This window comes from Microtus pennsylvanicus, chromosome 4 (assembly GCF_037038515.1).
Source record: "Microtus pennsylvanicus isolate mMicPen1 chromosome 4, mMicPen1.hap1, whole genome shotgun sequence".
NCBI lineage: Eukaryota > Metazoa > Chordata > Mammalia > Rodentia > Cricetidae > Microtus > Microtus pennsylvanicus.
This window is the reverse complement of record NC_134582.1, coordinates 96,425,543-96,448,603: the sequence shown is the minus strand read 5'-3', so window position 1 is coordinate 96,448,603 and position 23,061 is coordinate 96,425,543. Positions and strand designations below refer to the sequence as shown.

The 23,061-nt window shown below is 42.8% G+C and overlaps 1 protein-coding gene across 1 annotated transcript; it reads right to left on the bottom strand.

Moving 5' to 3' along the window:
- Window positions 1-1,052: 1,052 nt before the first annotated feature.
- On the bottom strand, window positions 1,053-17,244 carry LOC142848193 (enoyl-CoA delta isomerase 2-like). The gene is made up of 10 exons (XM_075969911.1): window positions 17,152-17,244; window positions 16,310-16,472; window positions 12,573-12,671; window positions 11,186-11,374; window positions 9,338-9,407; window positions 7,242-7,347; window positions 5,954-6,074; window positions 3,781-3,870; window positions 1,919-2,062; window positions 1,053-1,255 (listed from the first exon to the last, which is right to left on the bottom strand). The coding sequence occupies exons 2-10, from the start codon at window positions 16,415-16,417 to the stop codon at window positions 1,100-1,102; spliced, it is 1,083 nt and encodes a 360-aa protein (XP_075826026.1). The 5' UTR covers window positions 16,418-16,472; window positions 17,152-17,244; the 3' UTR covers window positions 1,053-1,099.
- Window positions 17,245-23,061: the final 5,817 nt, after the last annotated feature.

Sequence of the window (23,061 nt, the reverse complement as noted above, 5' to 3'; positions counted from 1 at the left end):
AGGGAGGGCTCTGAAATTTCATCTCTCTCTCTCTTTCCCTTCCTGCTGCCTGAAGATTTGGATATAGAAGACTCAGCTACTTCTCTAGCACCATGTCTGCGTGTATGCCACAATGCTTTCTGCCATGATGATAACGGACTAAACCACTGAACTATAAGCCAGCCTCAATGAAATGCTTTCCTTTATAAGAGTTGCTGTGGTCATGCTGTCTCTACACAGCAATTGGAACCCTAACTAAGACAAGAGGCATTGAAAATTATTTTTCTCTTTTGCCAGATGGTTGAAAAAGAAAATGTAAATCAAAGAATACTTCAAGTTGGTGATCCAAAGACTGATTGTGTTTGGCCCAATTTACTCAGTCACCATGTGTGGATGATAAACTGCTTCTGTGGTGTCAGAGACATGATCTCAACATGTAAGGATGTAGACATTTTTCAGAACAGGTCCCTGCTGTGGAACAATAGATTTTTTTTATCCTGTCAATTGTATTATTTTTAATAAAATGCTGATTGGCCAGTAGACAGGCAAGAAGTATAGGTAGGGTGACAGCAACCAGGTAGGAAGTAGAGGCAGGGCAACAAGAATTCTAGGAAGAGGGAAGTTTGAGTCTGCAGTTGTGATCCAGACACAGAGAAAACAAGATGTGACTGCCTTGTCGAAAAAGGTACAAAGCCACGTGGCTAACACAGACAAGAATTATGGGTTAATATAAGTTGTAATAATTAGTTAATAATAAGAGCCCGAGATAATAGGCTGATCAGTTTATAATTGATGTAGATCTCTGTGTCATTTCTTTGGGGCTTAACAGCTGCAGGATCAAGTGAAACAGAAACCTCGATCAACAAGTCTCCAAGTACACTGTCTTAGGGTTCATACATTCATGTCAAGAAATATAAGACTTGCTATTGGCAAAAACCTACATGAACTCTTAAGACTTGATGTATGAAAGTTTTTATTTGTCAGCGCTGTGAGGCCTTCTCATCATAATTAGTGTGTTAGTCAAGAAAAAGGCACAGTGAAGGGTATTATTCAAATACCAGAAAACAGAAAACACAGAAGGCACATCTTCCTTTGAGAAGTCTAACTGTTGTAATGGGCTTCACAGCTTTGACTTTCTGGACAAGAAGCTCTTGACAGCATTGATGTATTCCTCTGACAGCAACCTTGCTTTGATGGTACTGCACTCTTCAGCATTAACCGCGTGGAGCTTTTCTTTCTCATTTTTTCTGATTAACTGTTTGGAAATTCTCATGGACTGATGAAACAAAACCAGCAATAAGTAACAGGAACAGGATTAATTCATTCCTGCTCTCCACTGTAATGAATTGACCCTGTTAGATTTTGCTAATATATATATATATATATATATATATATATTGCTATATATATATATATATATATATATATATAGAGAGAGAGAGAGAGAGAGAGAGAGAGAGAGAGAGAGTAGGGTTTACCTTTAACATACACAGAGATGACTCTAAATATCCCTAGATGGATACAAAATTTTTGGTTCCAGGATCACACACTCAACAGCAAGGATGTAAGAACAATCAGCTCTGAGCTACTACATATACAAACTAAAGTGCTATAAAGTGGGGTCCCCTAAATATACTCAATTTCCTCAACTCTCACCAAATTCAAAAATAAAAATTCTGGGTATCTACTGGCATCCCCCTGGTGTCTTTCCAATAAAGGATTTTCATTTGATCTTGTAGCACAGAAATGAGATGTCTATCTGATAAGTTCTCTTTAAAAAAATCACGATTCCCAATATTATAGTAAGTTTGATCCAAATCCAGAAGTGCTTAAAGCCAACTGAAGACATGTCTTGTTTTCTTAGGATGCGTCCTCCTAAGGTACATTTTCCCTTGGGAAATGATTTCCCCATTCACACAAGTAAAAACCAAATACTAACGTTTGGTGGGAGCTTCGCATATGCTTTCAGCCTGGTCCAGATTTCTTTCTCAAAAGTGCTGTCAGGAAAAACTTCAGTGACGAGGCCTTGAGCACAAGCCTCTCTTGCTGTGAGCTTCTTCCCAAAGAGAAGCATCTCAGCTGCCTGCAACGCAAAGAAAGATGTGATCCCAGCTTAATATAGCAAGGCTTCAGCCAACTGCTGAATGGCCAGCCGCAGGGAGATGCAGATGTACTCATGGCTCTTATAAGGTTGCCTGTCTTTCACAGGAACAGGCAAGCCAATGACCACACTGGACAAAGGTTTTCAAACAGCTGAGACCATAACTAGAATTTAGAACAGCAGCTGCTTCTGTGAGGATCTGCATTGGAGAGGCAAGAATGGGAAGCCCAGGACTTAAACACATATTTGATGTAGGAGGTCCTTCTGTGTATGTGTAGCTTTTGTTGGTTATTGACTAACGAAACTGTCTTGGGCCTGCACAGGGAATAGAGGTGGGGGGCAAGAACTAACCTGAATGCTGTGAGAAAGAAGGGCGTAGTCAGAAGGAGAAGTCAGAGAGTAGCCACCAGAGACAGACATACTGAAATTTTGTTGGTAGGCCACAATCTTGTGGTGATGCACAGATTAATGGAGATGGGTTATAAACATGTAAGAGTTAGACAATAAGAAGCTAGAGCTAATGGGTCAAGCAGTGATTTAGATAATATAGTATCTGTGTGATTATTTCAGGAGTCTGAGAAGCAGGAATAAACAAGCAGCCCTCCTTGCAACACCTAGTAGTTATTAAGCTCTGTACATGATAACAAAAGGAGCGGGGTAGAACAACAGCATCCATAGGGTCCACCTTTGAGGTATCCAAAATCCATTCTCTTCCTGGTTGTTGACTTTGAATGTCATCTTTCCCTGCACAGGTACTCAGATTACTTTCATGTGAATGAAGGGACATAGGGATAGCTTACATTGCAGTTTATAAAAACCAAAGCCAATGAGCAATTGTTCTTTCTATAGTTGCATCTTCTTTTCAAAAAACATGAACAAATTCCAAAGGTCTAACTTTAAAGAGCGGGTTCTGCTCAACTATTCAAAGTTTAACTTATTAAAAACCCTGGCTCTGTCACGAGAGCACGGTGAGTTTAAAGATTGTATGCATCTGTACTATCTATGTATGTATGTGAGGAAATCCACAGCAAAAAGTCTAATAGTCACCAAATAGGTTCTTTTACCATACTGAGATGGTAACCAATGTCTGCTATGTCCTTCCCTCTGTCCATCCTCTCCAGTCCTATCTTCATGTCCTTGAAGTTACTCCACAGAGGACACACAAACACAGAGCTAGCTAGACCTGAGCAAACAGTCAGTGGGCTACCTTGGGTGTCTCAACACACAGCACAATAACTGGTAAAAGGCAGCTCTGACTGGGAGTCACAGTGACTATGACTATGGAGCTGCTAAACGCTGGCGACTTCTAGAATTCAAATGGCTCCAAAGAGAAGATGTCACCATGTTATCTCAGAGGATGTTGCTCATCCACACAGTTGGCTCTGAGCTGATCACATCTGAAAAGACTTCCTAGTCCCAGGCCTACAAGGACTGTCACACAACTGTGGAGGACAAGGTCTTCTGCTGCCACCAGTGCTCCAGCTCTAGGTCACCAGCTGTCAGACACAGTTCCTGCATGATGAACTGCAGAGCAAATATCCTGACCCTTCCCTTACATCGGGTCTCCCCTTAACCTGGGTTTTCCATATGGCAGAGCAAATAGTCATCCTGCAAACTTTGCCCCAGGGAAAGAAGACAGAGTACAGGATTGCCTTGGCAACAAAGACAACACACTGCATTTTAAGTTTTTTCTAAGTTACCTTTGCTGAGCCCATTATCTTCGGAAATGTGTAAGAGGAGCATGCTTCTGGGCACTGACCAAGGGAGGTAAACGGAGTATGAAATGTTGCCTAGTTGTGATTGAGGAAGAACAGAAAAGCATTAAGGTATATAGATGTTAGTCTATAATTCAACTCTGACAAAGTTATGTAATTACTATTTAAATTTTAAATTCACAGTCTAGCCTAGAACTTAACCATCTCATGCCTAAGTCTCTTGAGTGCAGGGATTACAGGTATGTACGACTGTGTCTAGCTCAGTATTCCTAATTGGTGAGGCCATTTAAATTAAACTTACGTGTTATAATATGAATACACAATTCATTTCTAGTGTGTTATCAATGGGGTTTTACAAATATGTAAATTATGTTGCCACCATCAATTTCAGCTGAGAAAATATTTAGTACACCAAAAGTCCCTTTATGGACCCCCGTGGGTAAGCTCTTCCTTCTACCATTCCCAGGCATAACCATTTGCTCTCTGTCCCAGAATGCTAGGAGGAAGATGGCGATGTCAGAGAGATTATGGGGCCACTGCCAGAGTCGGCCATGCTGAAACTTTGCCAGTAAGTCATGACCTCATGGTGATGCACAGATTAATGGAAATGGGTTAAATTAAAATATAAGAGTTAGTCATTCAGAAACTAGAGTTAATGGGCCAAGCAGTGTTTTATATAATATAGCTTCTGTGTGATTACTTCAAATATAAGCTAGCCTGGGATCTGGGGAGAAAAAGTGGCTCACTCCCCTGTAACAATTAGTTTTTCTTAAATGGTCCTGGGGATCCAGCACAGAGCCTTTCCCTTCTTAGTTTACTGATCAACACATCCATTTCCAGTGTGTGTGGTTTTTTCTTTTCTTTCTTTCTTTTTTCTTTTTTTGGTTTTTCAAGACAAGGTTTTGCTATAGTTTTAACAGTCTGTCCTGGATCGGATCTTTCTTTTCTTTTTTTCTTTTTCTTTTTTTTTTTTGTAGTTTCTATATTTTTGAAAATTTTAAGTTTGACCACTACAGAAAAATACTATGGTTAAAAAAAAATAAAGGAAAAATACAAGTTGGGCATGGCAACATCTACCTTTAATCCCAGCAACTGGGAGGAGAGGCAAGAGTATTTCTGTGAGTTCAAGGCCAACCTGGTCTACCTACACTGTGAGTTCTAGGAAAGCTAGTGTGACACAATGAGACTCTGTCTCTCCCTCTTTGTCTCTGTCTTTCTCTCTCTGTCTTTCTCTCTCTCTCTATCACACACACACACATGCACAAACACAAACACACAAACACAAACACATGCTAAATAAAGAGGTGAACACAAGGCTGAACTATGTTGAAGTCTCAGAATTTCTTAGGCTTTAGTTTTTTCTTCTAAAAAGGAAGGAGAACAATGAATGACCAAAGTCCCTTCTTAATCTAGAATCCTAAATACTAGGATTCCTGAACTAAGAAAAGAGGTTCAAGCAATCCTGCAAGCTGTCCGTCATCTCCTGACCATTTTTGAGTAATATGAAAACTGAAAATGGAACAGCTATGTAGTGTGATTAAAATACAGAACCATTAGAGTTGGGGCAATGTTTGCAATGGCAGTGTTTAGAAAAAATAATTAACAATGACGTAAGAATACAAACTGTCAAGTTGGATTGAGTCTTTAAGAACTATCTAAATGACTACATTCTACTGCTGTCTTGTTTTGGTTTCTGTTGCTGTAATAAAACACTGACCAAAAGCAAATTGGGAAGGAAAGGGTTTTTTTTGGATTGGAGGTTACAGTTCATGATTGAGGGAAGTGAAGGCAAGAACTCAAGAATCAGAGGCAGGAGCCATGGAGAAACAGTGCTTATTGGCTGACTCCCCACAGCTTGCTCAGCCTGCTTTTTTTACCACAACAAAAGATTACCTGCACAGTGGTGCTACTCCCACAGTGGGCAGGACCCTCCCACATCAATCATTAACCAAGTAAATGTACCACAAACATGACCATGGCCAATCTGTGAGAGAAAAATTCCCAGGTGAGTTTCCTTCTTTCCAAGTAAGTATTATGTGTCAAGTTGTCAAAAAACTAACCAGCACAGCCATTAACCCCTTGTAATATAGTGAGGGATAGTCACAATAAAGAATGGAGGTACTCACAGTTTGACCTGTGCTTGCACAAGTAGACTTACCCTGTCTGATGCATAGACAGCATCAAACAGTCCCAGAAGGGCTACAGAGATTCCTATAGCTGGGCCGTTTATTACTGCAACCAGAGGCTTGGGAAAGTCTATAAAAGAGTTTACAAATTCCCTAAAGAAATGGAAAGAGAAAATCATTAAACATCCCAAAGTGGCACCACTAACTATAGAAAGGAATGTATAAATGTGATATGATATCACTCTATAGGGCCAGGATTCCTGTAAACCGCATGGAATATCAGGTCATGAATATTATAGGCTAAGGCCAGTTCACATCTTAGGCACTGAATTCAGGACTGTGGGCCACTTGTGACCTGAGACATCATGGTGTGTGACTACATGCATAACTGCATATCACAGTTCAGGGGGACTGAGAGACTTGGCAGAACTGGGATAGGAAGGTGAAGCCCCAACCCTCCTTCAACAGCTTTCAAGACTCCTTCCAGTGCACAGCCAGCATCTGCAGACACTGTCTATTCACCCTGCTGCGTGGGAACTCAGACTCCCTCTGCCTCTTCCTCACCTTACACTTTCCACTCAACGTCCTGAGACTACAGAATGAAGAGAGGTATCAATGGGGAATTGTGATTAAGTGCATCAACGCGGACAAGTAGTAATTTTACTGATGTGGGGGGCGGTGAGGAGATGACTCATTGGTTAAAGCATTTGCCACCTAAGTGTGAAGATTGGAGTAGAATTTGAATTCTCAGAACCTCCACACACTCTGGATGGGCATGGAGTCATACCTACTAGTTGTAAGTAAACTTGACACAAGCTAGAGCCATTTGGGAAAAGAGCCTCTCAGTTGTGAAAGTGCTTCCATGGTTTTGGGCTATAGGCAAGGCTGTGGTGCATTTTCTTAATTAGTGATTGATGTAGGGGGCCCAGACCATTGTGAGTGATTCCACCCCTGGGTCCGCAGTCATGAAAGTTATAAGAAAGCAGCCGGATCAAGGCAGGAGGGAGCAAGCCAATGAGCAGTACTCCTCCATGGTCTTTGGATTGGTTCTTGCCTTCAGGTTCTTGCTTCCTTTAATGACTGATCATCAGGTGCAAGTATGAAAGGAATTTCCTCTCCAAGTGTTTTTGGTCCTAGTATTTTCTCAGAGCAACAGAAACCAGAACTATGACCAAAAGCAATGCAGAAAATGTCTGACATCAACCCCAGACTCCACATGAACATGTAGGCACTATACCCACACATATGTTCACAACAAAGACACATGAGGCTGGGGAGCAAAGAAGTAACCCTCTAGGAATGAACAAATGTGACTCTTACCTCAGAGACTCAGGACCCTTCTTAGCTACCTCTTCCATTCCACCAGGGACTCCTATTCCTGAGACGTTAGTTAGGTCATTCCCACTGCAGTAATAATCACCAGCTCCTGCAAACAGTCAATCAACAGAGCTACGATTCCTTCATGTTCCAACTCATTCTAGAGCTATGTGCATCTGCTGTGTGCAGGGCTCAGCCAGTCACTAGCAGAACACGAGTGAACCTTTTTTACACTAGGGACTAGCAAGGCATGAGTGTTAAAGAACCTAAGTAAATGCAGATGGTGTGACTAGAACATGGCAGATGGCCACGTGGTATGACTATGGAGCAGGCTCAGTCTATTGTGGTGTTTCATGTGGAGCTCACACAGGAAGGGACAGCTGAACCAAGATCTGAACAACAGGCAAGGCTAGCAGAGATGGAACACTGCAAATGACATTCTGTTTCTGTGGTCTTCAGGGTCTACACAACAGAATATCCCCCAGTGCTGAATTAGAGAAAGAAGAGGGTGCAAGAAGGGGGGCTGCTATAGTCAAAATGAGTGGGCAGACTGTGTGGGACTGTCTAGATTACGATAAGAACCATTATCTCTATATTAAGATATAGAAGTTGTGTGATTAATTAAGTACTGAAGTTGTGTGATTATTTAAGTACTCTTTGTCTACAATGAAATGATTTCTTCTTAATCACTTTTGTTTTGAGACAGGATCTGAAGTAGACCAGGTTGGCTTCAAACTCCCCATGTACCTGTGGATGACCCTGAGCTGCTGATTTCCTGCCCCTACCTATTGATTGACAGTACTGAAGTCCTGTGTTACAATACCATGCTAGGGATCAAACCCAGGGATTCCTACTTGATAGGCAAGCACTCCATTTTAGGCTACTTCCTTAGCACCCTTAAATAGTTATGATAACTATAAATATCAAAGGTTTCCCAGACCAAAAGAAGACACGATGATTCTTATTGATGTGCATAGGATACATTCCAAGATGGTCCACAAATCCCTGAAACATGGGGATAGTATCAGGCTCTCCAATATGTATTGTGTATTTCCTTTCCAGTTGATCCTCCATACCCTCAGGTTTTACATCTATGGATTCAACCAGCAGAAAATATTTGAGGACCAAAAAAAATCATGTACACTGAATATTCGTGGACTTTTTCCCTTTGACCATTCTTTCCTAAACAATGTAATGAGTATTGACATAGTATCTTTCTTGTTAGACATTATGACATCCAGAGTAGATTCAAGATACTTGGGATGTGTGGCCCTTCTATGGAGATACCTCATGATTCTACACAGGGAACATGAGTGTGAACAGTACTATTTTGATGAGAGTAGTGGAACTAATTCCCAGAGGGTGTTGAGGGTGACTGTATGTGCATACCTGTAACAAAGTTCAACATATAATTAGGCAAGATATTTACAGTTGCAAACTTTAATAATAACTATATATTATATAATGAGTTATTTAAAACATACTGTGAGTTTTCTAGAAATTCCTACTTATTTCTAGACCAAGGGTGACAACAGATAACTCAAATTTTGGGAGGCAAAACCCCTGAAAGGAGCATTCAGTTAAGAGGGACGACTGTACTGATGCCTCAGAATGCTCCAGACGCTCTCTCTACCCTGCCATCCCAGCTGCTGGGGGCCTTCATATCCAGACTCCATCAGTCAACAGAGCAGAGCTTCTCTCCAGTACTAGAGGACGTATGTAAATTAAACTGAGCAATATGCACTCTTACGTTTCATAATTTCACTAAGCAATTCTGTATATCTGCATTATAAAAAATTGTCTTTTCATTGTCCAGCAGAATTCTACAAAGAGTTAAGTCAACCTGTTTGTGGACGGATGAGTTGTTTTCTGCTGTGACTCTTGTGATTCAGACAGCATGAGCTTTACTATGATAGGTTGGGACTGGCGACTTATCAGGAGTAATTATCAAAGAGTGGCTATAGCATGCGCACGATAACATGGTCCATTTATAAATCAATTCACTGGAGTGCTGAGAAATACCTTCAGTCAGCATCAGTTCTACCTTGTAAGAAATTCCCTAAAATAGAAAGTGAATGAGTTCATGAAAATGGTCTTACCTGTGAAAACGGTTATGGCTGAGTTGTCTGTGCTGGCATTTTTAAGGGCAAGTATTATGTCCTGATACATCTATGTGAACAGAAAGACAGGGAAGGGAACAGTAAAAATGAGATCCATCGTCCAGTGGACTGAGCCACTGTATCTGTCTGCAAGCTTTCTTTCAACCTAGTGGCAAAGTAATTTTTTTTAAAGAGTTACTTATTTCAGTTATATGCATGAGTGTTTTGCCTTGTTTATGTTTGTGCAATACCTCAGACCTGGTGCTTTTGGAGGTCTGGAGGGAGTGTCAGATCTGTTGTGACTGAAGGGACAGATGATTGTAAAGCACCCTGTGTGTGGCTGGGAACCTTAGGAGATATGAGTGCTCTTAAGCACTGAGCCATCTCTCAAGTCCTCAATAATTGTTTAGAGATGACTAAAAGGAGGCTGCCTGAGAGGATTTCTGCTGCTCTGACAATGGCTGGGTGCACATGATGTACAGGTGCTGTGGCAGATGCACTAAATAACTATGTTATCCAAAGGTGAGCAAGAGAGACATAGTTCCTGATCTTTGCAGCTGGACAGTAACTGTGCTCCGACAGGGATGGAGGGAGCGAAGTGCATGGGGTAACACACAGCTTGCTAGAACTGCTGAGGTTGCTGCAGCAGGTAAGAGGAAAGGTGGCTGACAAAACTGTCCCTGAAACAGAATCTCAGCTGTCACTTCCAGGAAGGGGAAGTGTCCTGTGGAGTCGGGAAGCCAAAACTAGGCAAAGGCCGGATATCTGGGACTCTCTGTGCTGGGATACAAAGGCCCTGGCCCTGAACATCTCTGAAAATCTTGCCATAGTTTTAATGTGTTTTCAAAATTGGTATAGATTTTATTAAAACTGTACTAAAAATTGGTATAAATCTTATTGAAGATTCAATGTGGGAAAGAGTTATTAGGAGGGTGGGTATTTCTAATAACACCGGAAAAATAGAAGCATGAACTTAATACGTGAATAATGATGAGACTGTTTTTCTTAAGGCAGGGGACAGAAAATAATTCCTGAGAATTACAGCAGCCAAGGTAACTAGGTAGAGCTGGAGCCAGGAATGTGGTGGATCAATTTAGATTCTCCTGTTTACCAGCTATAAGAACTTAGCAAGTTACATCTCACCCTGCTCAACTAGTCTATTAAGTAAGTGTGTCAGGGTCCTCTGTTCAGTAAAGACCTGAGTCTTGTTTCAAAGTGTAGCTGTACTCCCCAGTTAACATAGAGGTAACTCGGAACAAGCAAATACCGAGTTCTCAGAATAAAGTGCCTTAAAAATTTGAAGGTTCATGAATTGCTTAACAAGATCCTTGAGACTTCAAATGAGCCTGCTGTCCCATACTGCAGATGGCAGCCTTGACCTCCAAGCACCTGATAAACCCCTGTCATCAGGGGGAGGGGATCCAGTGATTGACTTATTATCAGTGTAGTTCTGGGGGGAAGTTCAAATATACCCTGTGAAGCAGCTCATTCAACAGGGCTATTACTGCTCTGCTGAGGATGGAGTCTCTCTGCAGTCCCCTTCAGGTGCACACAAGAATGGTCCACGTGAATGGAAAAGACTCAGATTTTACAATTCCCTAGGGGGTCTCTGTGCATCTCTATCCATGCTCTTTCATTTAGACTGATTTAACTGATTTGTGCTTTCATTCATAGCAAAGCTTCACCGCCTTCTAGATTTGTAGAACCTACCAGAAACTTCCCAGTTCTAAACAATGTCTGACTCTGCTGAGTTAAGCTATATTCTCTAGTCTTTCTCAAAAATAGGAATAGTGCTGAAATTCTACAGTTGCATGAAAGAATGAAATAGAGGAAATAGAGGAGCATCACCTCTGAAGTTATGGCATTCTTTTTGGAGGGCCGATTGAACATGATCTTCGTGATGCCATCTTCAGAGGTTACCACAATGTCCTTAGACTCATGGACTTTCTCATTAGCTCTACTTTTTCCCTTGCTAGAGGCTTCAGATGAGGGACTCAAACTGGACACCAGATCCACATAGCTCTGCCTGGCAGTTTCCTGAAGAGTAGATGACAAAGACCTTTGGCCTTTAAAATAAGCAACATGAGAAACATACAGTGCTAATAAAGATCACTATGTGATCAAGAGCAGAATCTTTGATTCAATAGAGGTGCATTGCAACTTCCAAGGTTGTGGGAGAGGGGAACCATGTGTGTAATTCCAGCCACTGGGAGGCTGCGGCAGGCAGATTTTTGAGTTCATAGCCAATCTAGACTACAGTACTTGAAGAGTCCAAGAATAAGAAATAGAAACGTAGATACCAGAAATAAGAATATATAAATAAAAAAATACAAGTTGTAAGCCTAGGAGAATGAGAGCAGGCTGTTAGCAGCTTTCTCAACAGCTTAAAGATTAACTATTAATAGTAGGTTACTTCGTTTTATAATCCATAGCTCTACCTGAGAGGCTGAAGCGGCCCTGGCTCTGCAAACCGAGCGTCACTCTGCAAACTGAGCATTAGCTTTTAGTTAAATCCCTGGCCACTCATGACCAGCAATTGATGTGAGCTGAGTTAACTTTTAAATGATGGGATGTACGTGACTTCTGACTTTTTGGATGTGTATTTTCCAATACGCTTCCCTGCCATGAGAAACTGGCAGTATCAGGGTGCAGAGCCTTAGTTAACACTATCAAGGACTAAATACAAAGATGAGGTTAACTAAAATCTCTGTAAAACAAAATTGCAAAAAAGGGCAATATGTGTCTACATATTTCATCTCCAGATTGTAAAAATTTCTTTCTTAGTGCTTAATACAATACTGTTGTGTCTCAGGTAAGGAGAGTCAGGAAGAGGGAGAAAAGTGAGTGGTGGGGGGGCACTGGTGGTTGGGGCAGTTAGAACACTTTAGGCACTCTTCAGTTTTTGTCATAAAAACAGGGGGTTCAAAAAACTGTCTTTTGCCACAGCCTTACAAGCCCAAACTCTGGCTGTGGTCTCAGCTAGCTGATAAACTTTTTGTGCTCTATAGAGATTTATTTTTAAGTCTTAATTTTTTTTCCTTGAATTGAGTTTACTACTGATTTCCTAGACTTGGGTGTCTGTCCCCATCTTTGTGTGAATTGCCGCCATCCCCCTGGTGGACCCAAGATAGTGAGGGGGCAAAATAAAGGAATTTCAGTGACTCACGCACAGAGATTGGGGGGGGGGCAGGGAAACATCTAGTGAGTTCTGGTTAATAACAGGACACAAACTTACTTGTGTGAGGCTGCCAAGGGCATTCCATGCTTCCCACTTGGCTTTATTGACTGGGTCAAACACTCCTGGCTTAGGAACATTACAGGGTCCATCCGTGGCCTACAAAGAATGCAGGGTTTGAAGTCAGGGATGGTAATGCCTCCAGAAGATCCTATATTGTATAAGATTGTTTTGGCTATCCTGGGTTTTTTGTTTTTCCATATAAAGTTGATTATCGTCCTCTCAAGATCTGTGAAGAATTTTGATGGGACCTTGATGGGGATTGCATTGAATCTATAAATTGCCTTTGGTAGAATTGCCATTTTTACTATGTTGATCCTCCCAATCCAAGAGCAAGGGAGGTCCTTCCATTTTCTGGTATCCTCTTCAATTTCTTTCTTCAATGCCTTAAAGTTCTTGTCAAATGGATCTTTCACTTCCTTGGTTAGAGTTACCCCAAGATATTTTATGCTGTTTGTGGCTATCGTGAAAGGTGAAGTTTTCTGATTTCCCTCTCTGCTTCCATATCCTTTGTGTATAAGAGGGCGACTGATTTTTTGGAGTTGATCTTGTATCCTGCCACATTACTAAAGGTGTTTATCAGATGTAAAAGTTCTTTGGTGGAGTTTTTGGGGTCGCTTATGTACACTATCATATCATCTGCAAATAATGAAAGTTTAACTTCTTCCTTTCCAGTTCGAATCCCCTTGATCCCCTTATGTTGTCTTATTGCTAATGCTAGAACTTGGGTGGGATGGGGGTAAAAGGAGATGGGGAGAGAAAAGTGAGAAGGGGAAGATGGGGGGGAACTTGGGGAAACAGGATGATTGGGATAAAGGAGGGTTGGATAGGGGAGCACGGAAGCACAAATCTTAGTTAAGGGAGCCACCTTAGGATTGGCAAGAGACTTGAACCTAGAGTGGCTCCCAGGTGCCCAAGACAATGTCCCCAGTGAGTTCCTTGGGCAGCTGAGGATAGGGAACCTGAAATGGCCCTATCCTATAGCAATACTGACGAATATCTTGCATATCACCATAGAACCTTCATCTGGTGATGGATAGAGATAGAGACAGAGACCCACACTGGAGCACCGGACTGATCTCCCAAGGTCCCAATGAAAAGCAGAAGGAGGGAGAACATGAGCAAGGAAGTCAGGACCACGAGGGGTGCACCCACCCACTGAGACAGTGGGGCTGATCTATTGGGAGCTCACCGAGGCCAGCTGGACTGTGACTGAAAAAGCATGGGATAAAACCGGACTCTCTAAACATGGCAAACAACGAGGGCTGATGAGAAGCCAAGGACAGTGGCACGGGGTTTTGATCCTAGTTCATGTTCTGGCTTTGTGGGAGCCTAGCCAGTTTGGATGTTCACCTTCCTAGACATGGACGGAGGGGGGAGGACCTTGGACTTTCCACAGGGCAGGGAACCCTGACTGCTCTTTGGACTGGAGAGGGAGGGGAAGAGGAGTGGGGGGAGGGGGAGAAGGGTGGGAGGAGGGGGAGGGAAATGGGAGGCTGGGAGGAGGCAGAAACTTTTTTTTTCTTTTTCTCAATAAAAATTAAAAAAAAAAAAGAACGCAGGGTTGATTAATCTGGAATAGAAAGCTTTTGAGAAAGTGGCCTAGAAGCTAAGAGCTCATCAGTTTTATATCTCTGATCATTTGTCACAAGTGAAAACACTGAGCCAATTTTCAAATCACAAAATTTTGAAAGACCACACTGTCTAAAGTCCTCTTCATGGGCATAGAACCAGGAATTTAGTGGTAAACTCCTGCTCACTGCTCATAGGGCTGTAGCTGGTGCAGGTAGGGATGGGGTCTTCAGTTCCTGGTCCCCAGGAAGATTAGCTGAATGGCACTCCAGGAAATACAAAAATTTTGTGTGAGGGCAGGTTGGGTGGGTATCCTGAAATGAATTAACACCCCACTCAGATACTTTAAAGAAGAGATTTTCAAATGTTTTAAGATGCATAAATTATGCCCTGGAGTCAGTTCATGGAGGACAGAAGAGTCTTGGAGATGACAGGAAGTGGAGGCTTCGCTCATCCAAAGTCACCCACTGTAGTCAGTTATCTGGGAGGTGACAGGAAACCGAGCCCACAAAGGGCTGCACAGAATTCCCTCTGCCAATGGGAAACTAAGAACCTGCTGGAGATTACAGGTAGTGGCTTCTATTTGTTCCTAATCCTTGCATTTCTCCATCCCAACTGCTGACCAGTCAGTCCTAACTCCAGACAGACTATGAAGCTTAGGGTTGCAAGGTTTCTATGACGACCTCAGTTCACTTCCACTAAAAACACTCACAGTACCATTGCAAGCTGTGGTATTCATGGTTAAAGTTCCATACAGTGAAAGGATAGAGACTTAACTACCAAGGGCAAAGATTCATAGAATAGAGTTCAGAGCTGAAGTCAATGTGACACTCCTATTGTCTTCTCTCCAAGAGTCATGAAGGGGAAAATCCCCAGACTGATGGATATATGAAAATATGGTGGACTATTGGAAATGAAGAAGTTCTCTGCAGTTTCCGTGTCCACTGTTTGCCAGAGCCCTAACCCCATAGGTCAACCTACCTACCCTGAGAGCAGCCTGTACACTAAATCAATGGCTAGACTCTCCAGGCAAACAAAGATGCTTGTGTCAAGCATGACCGTGCATGGGCTTCAAGAATAACCCCTAGCAGCTGAGGACAAAGTCTTTTTGGGCAAGTAAAATTCTTGAATGTATACTTCCATTTTCTGAGTTGGGGTTTCTATTGCTGTGATAAAAATACTCTGACCAAAAACAACTAGGGGAGGGGAGTGTCTATTTCAGCTCCCAACACTGAGGTCTTACTCCATCGGTCACAGAAGTCTGGGCAGTAAATAAAGACAGGAACCTGGAGACAGGAACGGAAGCAGAAGCCATGGTCAATGCTGTTTACTGGCTTGCTCAGTGTCCTCTCTTAGGCATTCCACATCAATCATTAATCAAGATACTGTCTGACGGCTGTGCCTACAAGTCAATCTTACGGAGGCTCTTTCTCAATTGAGAGTCACTCTTTCCAGATGACTCACGTTTATGTCAAGTTAACAAAGAAAAACAACCTGGACACCTCCACAGAGACACTCATGCTAATCACCTAGTAGATATCTTAAAAATAATAAATTGTAACACAGGAGTCCAGATTGGCAAACAGAGGAGTGAAGTCTTTCCATTACAACCTTTAGTTCCTCAGTGATTATAAAAATTTTCAAACATTCACAAATACATGAGTTGTAATATCCTATTAACAGTTATTAAATTTAATCTATATGCTTCAACTATTTTTTTAATTTTAATTGGTTTCAAACATCCCAAACACCACATTATCCACCCTTAAATTACTATCAATTTCCCTGAAACACAAACATTTATTACATAAACATGGCACCATTAACAATATCCAGGATACCACTAAATAATAGTAAATCTCAATCAATATTCAAATTTCCCAAATTGTCCCCAAAACTTCGTTTCAGTGAGTTACTCTAATCAGGAAGGACTCCAAAGCAGGAGCCCAAACATGCCAATGTGAATGTGAATGTTATATCTCTGTGCTTTGAAAGTATATCAAGAACCAACCTAAAAAGCAAGCCTAAACAAATCCTGCATCACAAACCTCAAAGAGTGACAGCCATGCAGCCCAACCATACAAAGCTGCCTGTTAGAAACATATCAACCTCAGGAATCATTTGCTCCAAATGTGTATAAATCACATCTGACCTCAGCCCATTACCTGCTTATACAGCGCATAGAGTTGCAGCTTCACTTGGTTTCCTGGGTCCTTCTTCAAGAGTTTCAATTGGTTCACTGCATTTTCAAAGTCCTGCTGACTGGCTCTCATCTTTGGTCTGCCCAAGTGCACCTGAGCCACTGGGAATCTAAAAACCTGTGGGAGACTACAAACAATGGTTTTTATTTGTTCCTAGGTCTTTGTTTCTGCAGCAGAAATTACCGACTGGTCCCAAGCCCTATTAATCAGGATGACATGTGTATCTACAATATTTTCTATAAGTCAGCAACTTCCCACAGACTGGCACAAACTTTTTCAAATGACGTGTAGGTTTTGCCTTTTGAGAAAGTCACTCATGCCACCACCGCTTTACTGCAACCACCAGGCTCCAGGCTTTGCTCCTGGGGCGCAATTTCTTTGGGTTGTTTCATTTGGGTCGCTCTAACCAGCCACTTCTCTGAACAGAGTTTGAAACACATGCTAATAATAACGGATTGTGCATGTGCAGCGCTCAGAAAACTGGCAATCTTGGTCACAGTGCAACCTTAGAGCCCTAGGAAGTTCCGGGTTCGGCCTGCAGGCATGGGCACCGCCAGGAACCAGAGCTTACAACTCTCCCTGGTGGACAGAGGTGAGCAGACTACTTCCATTCTTTCCCTTTTGGATTCAGCAGAAGAAGGACATTCTATTTAGAGCTCTCTAGCTGGGAAACCCTCAAAGGAGGGTCCTGCTGTCCTGCTAGCCAGACCAGTTGACAGATTGGGCTGCTTGCGTGGGCGCTTCCGCGTGTTGGCAACAAACCCTGCTGCCAACTTTGAGTCAGAGAGAGGAGACTGCAGGCTTACCTCGGACACCAGCGCCGCACCACTCTCCAGATCACTGCCGCCAAAGCCAGATGCTTAAGACAGTGTGATCCCTGAGGCTTAGGTCCAGTTGAAACTGCAGGAACAGACCAGGTGGGGGCAGAGCCAGATGTGAGCTCTGTGCATAGGTGGAGCAAGGCTTCTTAGAACAGGCAGAACAGGGCTAGGGTGTGTGCTCTGGGGGAGGGGTGGGCTGGCCTCTCTTACAGATCTGAGAAAGGGCAGATATCAGGGAGGAACCCAGAATTTCTGGACCAGGTCCAACTTGGTACGAAGGCGACTGGCACAAGACTGGCAAAGACGGCTGGAATCAGGAGTACGGAGGCAGATCGCTGGGCTCTGGGAATTTTAATCAGAGATCCTAAAGCATATTCATGTAGAACCGGATCATTTTTCAGCATGTTCAGTTAGGAGCACATTTCTGAGCACGCTCAGTTTAAGGTCATGGAGCACGTGTTTAAAAGATTAAATCAACAAGAATGCCCCCTGGACATGCTTATCTTGCACAATAAAGTCTAAGAGGAACGTGGAAGGACACTGTTCAAGTTGCATTAATGTAGGCGTTTGTACCTGAAGGTGTCGGCCTTGCTTAGCAGCTAACCATATGAGCAGGGGCCATGTCCTGTGAACACAGTGTCTGACTGGAGACAGGGTAGTAATGGGGCAGTTCTCAATGAAAGGGAACCACTGTGAGTTGGGCAGCACTCCCTTTCAGCATGAGGATCACTGTGTCCAGGCTAAGGAGTTCGGATTCTGTGCTGAGAACATGAGGGAGCCAAAAAAGAGCTAATTGGTGGGGCTAGAGAGTTGTCTGAGTTGTTTGAGAACATTTGTTGCTTTTGCAGAGGACCCGCATTTGTCTTTCCTGAACCTACATGGTGGCTTATGGCCACTCATGACATCAGGTCCAGGGGAACAGACCCCATTTCTGGCCTTGGCAGGCACCAAACACACAGATGGTATTGCATGTGTACAGTTATACAAAATCAACCACACATAAATAAACTAATAGATAAAGTTAAATTAAAATCTTAAATACATTTTTTAAAGGATCCAGTTGGCATGCCTTTAATCTAGTACAGAGCAGTCAGAGTTGCCCAGCACACATCCTGAGGGTATTGTTTCTGGACCAGAGTAAGAATGGCAGAATCCTCAAGCCCTCAGCCAGAGCTCTAATCTCTACTCTGTTGTATGAGGACCACAGCCTCCTGGTTCTTTTTTTTTTTTAAATATTTATTTATTTATTATGTATACAATATTCTGTCTGTGTGTGTCTGCAGACCAGAAGAGGGCAGCAGACCTCATTAAAGATAGTTGTGAGCCACCATGTGGTTGCCGGGAATTGAACTCATAACCTTTGGAAGAGCAGGCAATGCTTTTAACCACTGAGCCACCTCTCCAGCCCTCAGCCTCCTGGTTCTAATGTGAGACCTTGAGATAAGATGTCTGATTCAATTAGATCTGACCTTAGAGGTTGGATGCAGGTACCAGTGCTGCCTAAGAAAAGATTTGATAGAGTCCCAGGCCTAATAATGGTCACAAGAGCCTAAGAAATGTTTCAAGTGATACTGAATCTTGGGGGTTCTACTTTACCTTACATGCTAAGAATTTTGGCAGATGTTTCTTGAAATAGTAGAATGAAACCTATGGTTGATGAACCTGTCAGCCAAAGTGACTGTTTTTATTTTTAACATTAAAATCTCATAAGATTATATTATTATCCTGATATATAAAATTCTAGCACATATAGTGTAAGGAATGACTAATTTTGTGCAAACAATGGCAAAGGCTGGAGTCTGAAAGAAGCCTGAATCCCTTTGTCCCACTGAGGGCTCCCCTCTCTGGATCTGTTGTCCTTCCACAGCTGTTTCTTGAGTTTATCTCTCCCTCCCCCACCCCATTCAGTCTTCCCTCAGGTCTCACTGTTTCTGCATTGCTGTAACTTGATCAGCCCTGACTGGCTTTGCTTTCTTCCTACCTCTGCAGCCTGCTTTCCTCCTTCTCCCTGACTGATTTCCCTACAGTGTAACTCTGATGGCTGTGGTTGGAACTGTGGCTCAGAGTTCTCATTTGGGAAACAACTCTCAGTTCCCCTGTCGATGGCATTTAGGGGCAAGACCTTTGAGTAGTAACTAAGGTGAACTATTAAAGAGGATCATGAAGGCCTCGTCTAGTTGAGAGACCTTGAAAATTAGACATCCTACTTTCCAAATGCTTCTGGCTTCTGTTGTCTGTTATTTACCCAGTTGGAGGCTTTTGGTTGTAGAAACACAAAATGCACCAAGACACTGACATGACTTACGACAGTCTCTTGATCCTTCCTCTGTCACTGGAATCTTGTGTGGGTCCCTTTGCCTAATAAGTAACCCAAACCTCTTAGTGTAAAACATAAGGAAGGCCTTTGAGATTTGGCCCATAATGTCTACTCATCTCTCCTGCTTCTCCTTTCCATTCATTCATTCATGCAGTCATTTATCCATTACACAAACTTTTTATTTTTAAGACAGTTTCACTGTGCATCTCAGGCTGGTCTCAAACATATGGTGATCCTCTTGCTCCTTACTCCAGCCTCTTAAGTTCTAGAATCATAATCTTGCACTATGGCGGACAGCTCTTTGTTTTTTATTTAAAATCATTTGGTTTTAGGTGGAATCTCACTATAAAGGCCCTACTTGAATTTGTGTTAATCCTCCTGTCTCAGCCTTGGATTGCACGTAGTTTCTTTCAGACAAGCAGTTTGTTCAGTCCTCACCTGACCCATATTAAATGCCGTGTCCCATCTCTGGGCACCCTGCTTGACAGGAAAGACTGGCTGTGGTCATTTGTTGTAGAGAGGTAGACAGGCTAAGGACATTCTCAGAGGCTCTGAAGAAAAGACAACAGGAACTTTAGTTCTGGATCCTCGGTAAGGAGTGCATTTGGCAAGTCCAGTCTGAGGCTGGAGTCAATGCCTTGAAGGAGTGAAGGTTGCAATTAGGGAGCTGTGACGCTTCCCTCTGGGTTGAGTATCAGCTGTTACACAGTTGGTGTACGTCTGATTTCTCTTGTGTTCTTTTCCCCAGCATTATTTGATTTGGCTCTCTGCTGACCTTGGTCATTATCCCCCGCTAATAGTATATGAGTTGCTGAACTTCTTAATAAACTTCCTTGTATAAGTTTTCAGCTTCTTAGTCCCAGGTACTGTTTGTCCTTTTCACTTCTCACTCCTGGTCTCCTATTCAACACCTTGCTCTCTGGGACTCTTATTCCTGAAGGTTCAGGTCAGTTTATTGAGGGCAAGTGAACTCTTGAAAATTTCTGTCTAGCCTGTGTGTTTCCACATCTGATGACAACTTCGGGTCAATTGTCACCTGTGGGTAAGCTGTCAGACGGTGTTAACTGACTTCATGCTCACAGGCATTTGTTTGTCTGTGAGTCACAGCTCAGGCAAAAAAATTGGACTTTTGCCAAGTTCCTATGACAAAAGCACCAGGGAAAGTGGGACTGGGGAAAATCATATTCACACATAATTGCAGGGGAAAGGCACCTATTATGACTTGATTAGTATCTAAAGAGCCTCAGTACCCTTTGTTCTCCCTCGTGTTTCCTGCTTCATTTTCATGATCCTGCTTGAGATCAATTAAACCTGTGTAACTCTGACAGAAGAAGTCACTTTATGCTTCTGTCTGTCTTACCAGTCTTCCCTCATCTTTCACCTAAACTTTTGTTGGTTTTTTTAGAGGAAGTTTTATAGATTCCAGGCTTATTTCAAACTCTACTTAGCTGGGGATGACCTTGACCTTCTGATGCCTCCATTTTTCAAATGCTGGTATTAGGTGCGGCCCTGAGCACGGAATCGAGGCAAGAACTGCGCCAACTGCGCCCCAGCCCCAGCCCCAGCCCCAGCCCCAGCCCCAGCCCCAGCCCCAGCCCCAGCCCCCCTACTCCCACTTTCTTGTTTTGTATTTTTTGGTTTAAGGCTTAGTTCTACTCTGTACTGTGCACTGGCCCCAAACCTCCTTGTGCCGCAGCCTTCCTCTCGTGAGAGTTACAGATGTGTCTGGCCTAACCCTCTTAATCTTGTCCCTTCTGTCTCCTTCCTCCTCTTCTTCCTCTTCCCCACTTCTTGTCAAATCAGGATCCTGCCACACCGCCAAGGTTGGGCTCTAAATCAAGATTGTTCAGCCTTTCTGTGATTACAGTGTATGCAATATGCTTTTCTTTTGCTTCATCTTTAACAACCACCTCCTCCACAGGGTGTCCTAGTAGAAAGAGGGACCTTGGTAATGCCCCCTTCCTTTTACATCTCAAATGTATTCTGTTGCAAAAATTGAATGTGTCTTTAACACTGGCACTCAGAGGTCAAGGGCTAATTGATCTTGATGAGAAAGAAAACAGAGTCATTGGGAATAAGCTCCCTCTCCTGTGAAGTGCTCTTGACCATTGTCTTACTGTAACCCTTATTTGTCTCCTAAACCCCCTTTGTGCTGTTATAGCCCTGAAGATGGAGATCTGAGGCAGGAGGGACTCTGCTGTTTTCCTCAGTGCCTGTCACTGGCAGCAGGAATGAACGGATGCAGCTAACTGGGTGACCTGATGATCATCCTTAAGGATGCAGGGTGCTCATCTGCTCGAGAGACACAGGAGCTCCTTCATGACTCAGGGTCCTCTACTCAGGAGACAGAAGAGTGTCCCTCAGACTCATTTGCAGGATGTGGGAATGAAGCAGGAAGACAAGAGGACTCGGATGGAGTCAAGTGCCTACATTGGGAGAGGGATGTTATGTCTATGCCTCAGCAGCAGCTGTGTGTGACCCAGGGACTGTGAGGCTAATCAGCTGTAGCTGAGATTAGTGGTCAGGAACAATGCATGCTGGTGGGATCCCTGTGTTTTCTGCAGGATTCTGCCCTTGAAGAGGAGACTGTTTGCAGGTACTCTGTGCATGCTTGAAGCTTGAGAAGAGGGCACTAGTAAAGAGAAAACCTTGATCAGGGGGGTCCTTAGTAAAGGGCTTGGGCCGTCAGCCTTGTTAAACAGTCTTATTTGAGATACCCTCAGAAAGGCCAGCACAGCTCCTTTCCCAGGGTGTGGAGTTCATTATGTAGAAGCTGCAGGGTGTCAGTAGTGAGATGGAATTAGAACCTGGGGCTTGAGAGGAGGCTTCCAGAAGCTGCCCTCTCTCAGCCCTGTTTCCTAACTAGCTCTTCTGCCTCAGGCCACCAGGCGTAAATCTATTTCCTCCTGATTCTGTCTGACTTCCAGGTTTTCAGGACAGCAACCAGCAGTCAAAATCTGAAATTCCACTAACACAATTACTAAGCACCCCCCCCTCAGAATCAACTTGTTTTCTCTTTGTCTCTTTTTTTTCTGTTTAGGCTGTGCATCCGTGTTTCACATCACAGCACACAAATTTATTCAAAGATGCTAAAAATAGCATGCTGAATTTTACCCACTTCTGGGATCCTCCCTTACTCCAAATGCTTATAATTTAGAAAAGAAAGACATCTCAGAAATAAACATTGGCTCCATTTGCCTTTGTATTCCTCACATAGTCATGGTTTTCTTGCCCAAAGCTCTTTCTGTCATTCTCTTGTGTATTGCACGAGTATTAGACCAACTTATGCTCCATGATTACCTTCAACTACTTTCCTGGCAAAGAAATATCCCTCAGGTATTACTCTCTGGAAAAATCACAAGTGGTAGTCATTACTGTGTAGGAAACAGATTTTTTTCTAAACATCTAATTATATATATTTTTGCATTTATCCAAAGTTTAATCTATAGTCTGCCCCAAAGTGTAATTAAAAGGAGAGCCATCAAAACACTGTGGTCAGCCTAGGAGAGCCACAAGGACCGTCATATACATTAAACACGGTATTATATCATTCACTCTCATTCAAGGGATGAGAAGGA

Coding starts and splice junctions, on each gene's coding strand:
- LOC142848193 (XM_075969911.1), bottom strand. CDS start 16,417: ATGAGAGCCAGTCAGCAGGACTTTGAAAATGCAGTGAACCAATTGAAA. Junction 12,672..16,309: donor TCTATGCGCTGTATAAGCAG/GTAATGGGCTGA, acceptor CATTCTTTGTAG/GCCACGGATGGACCCTGTAA. Junction 11,375..12,572: donor CCCTTGGCAGCCTCACACAA/GTAAGTTTGTGT, acceptor TCTACTCTTCAG/GAAACTGCCAGGCAGAGCTA.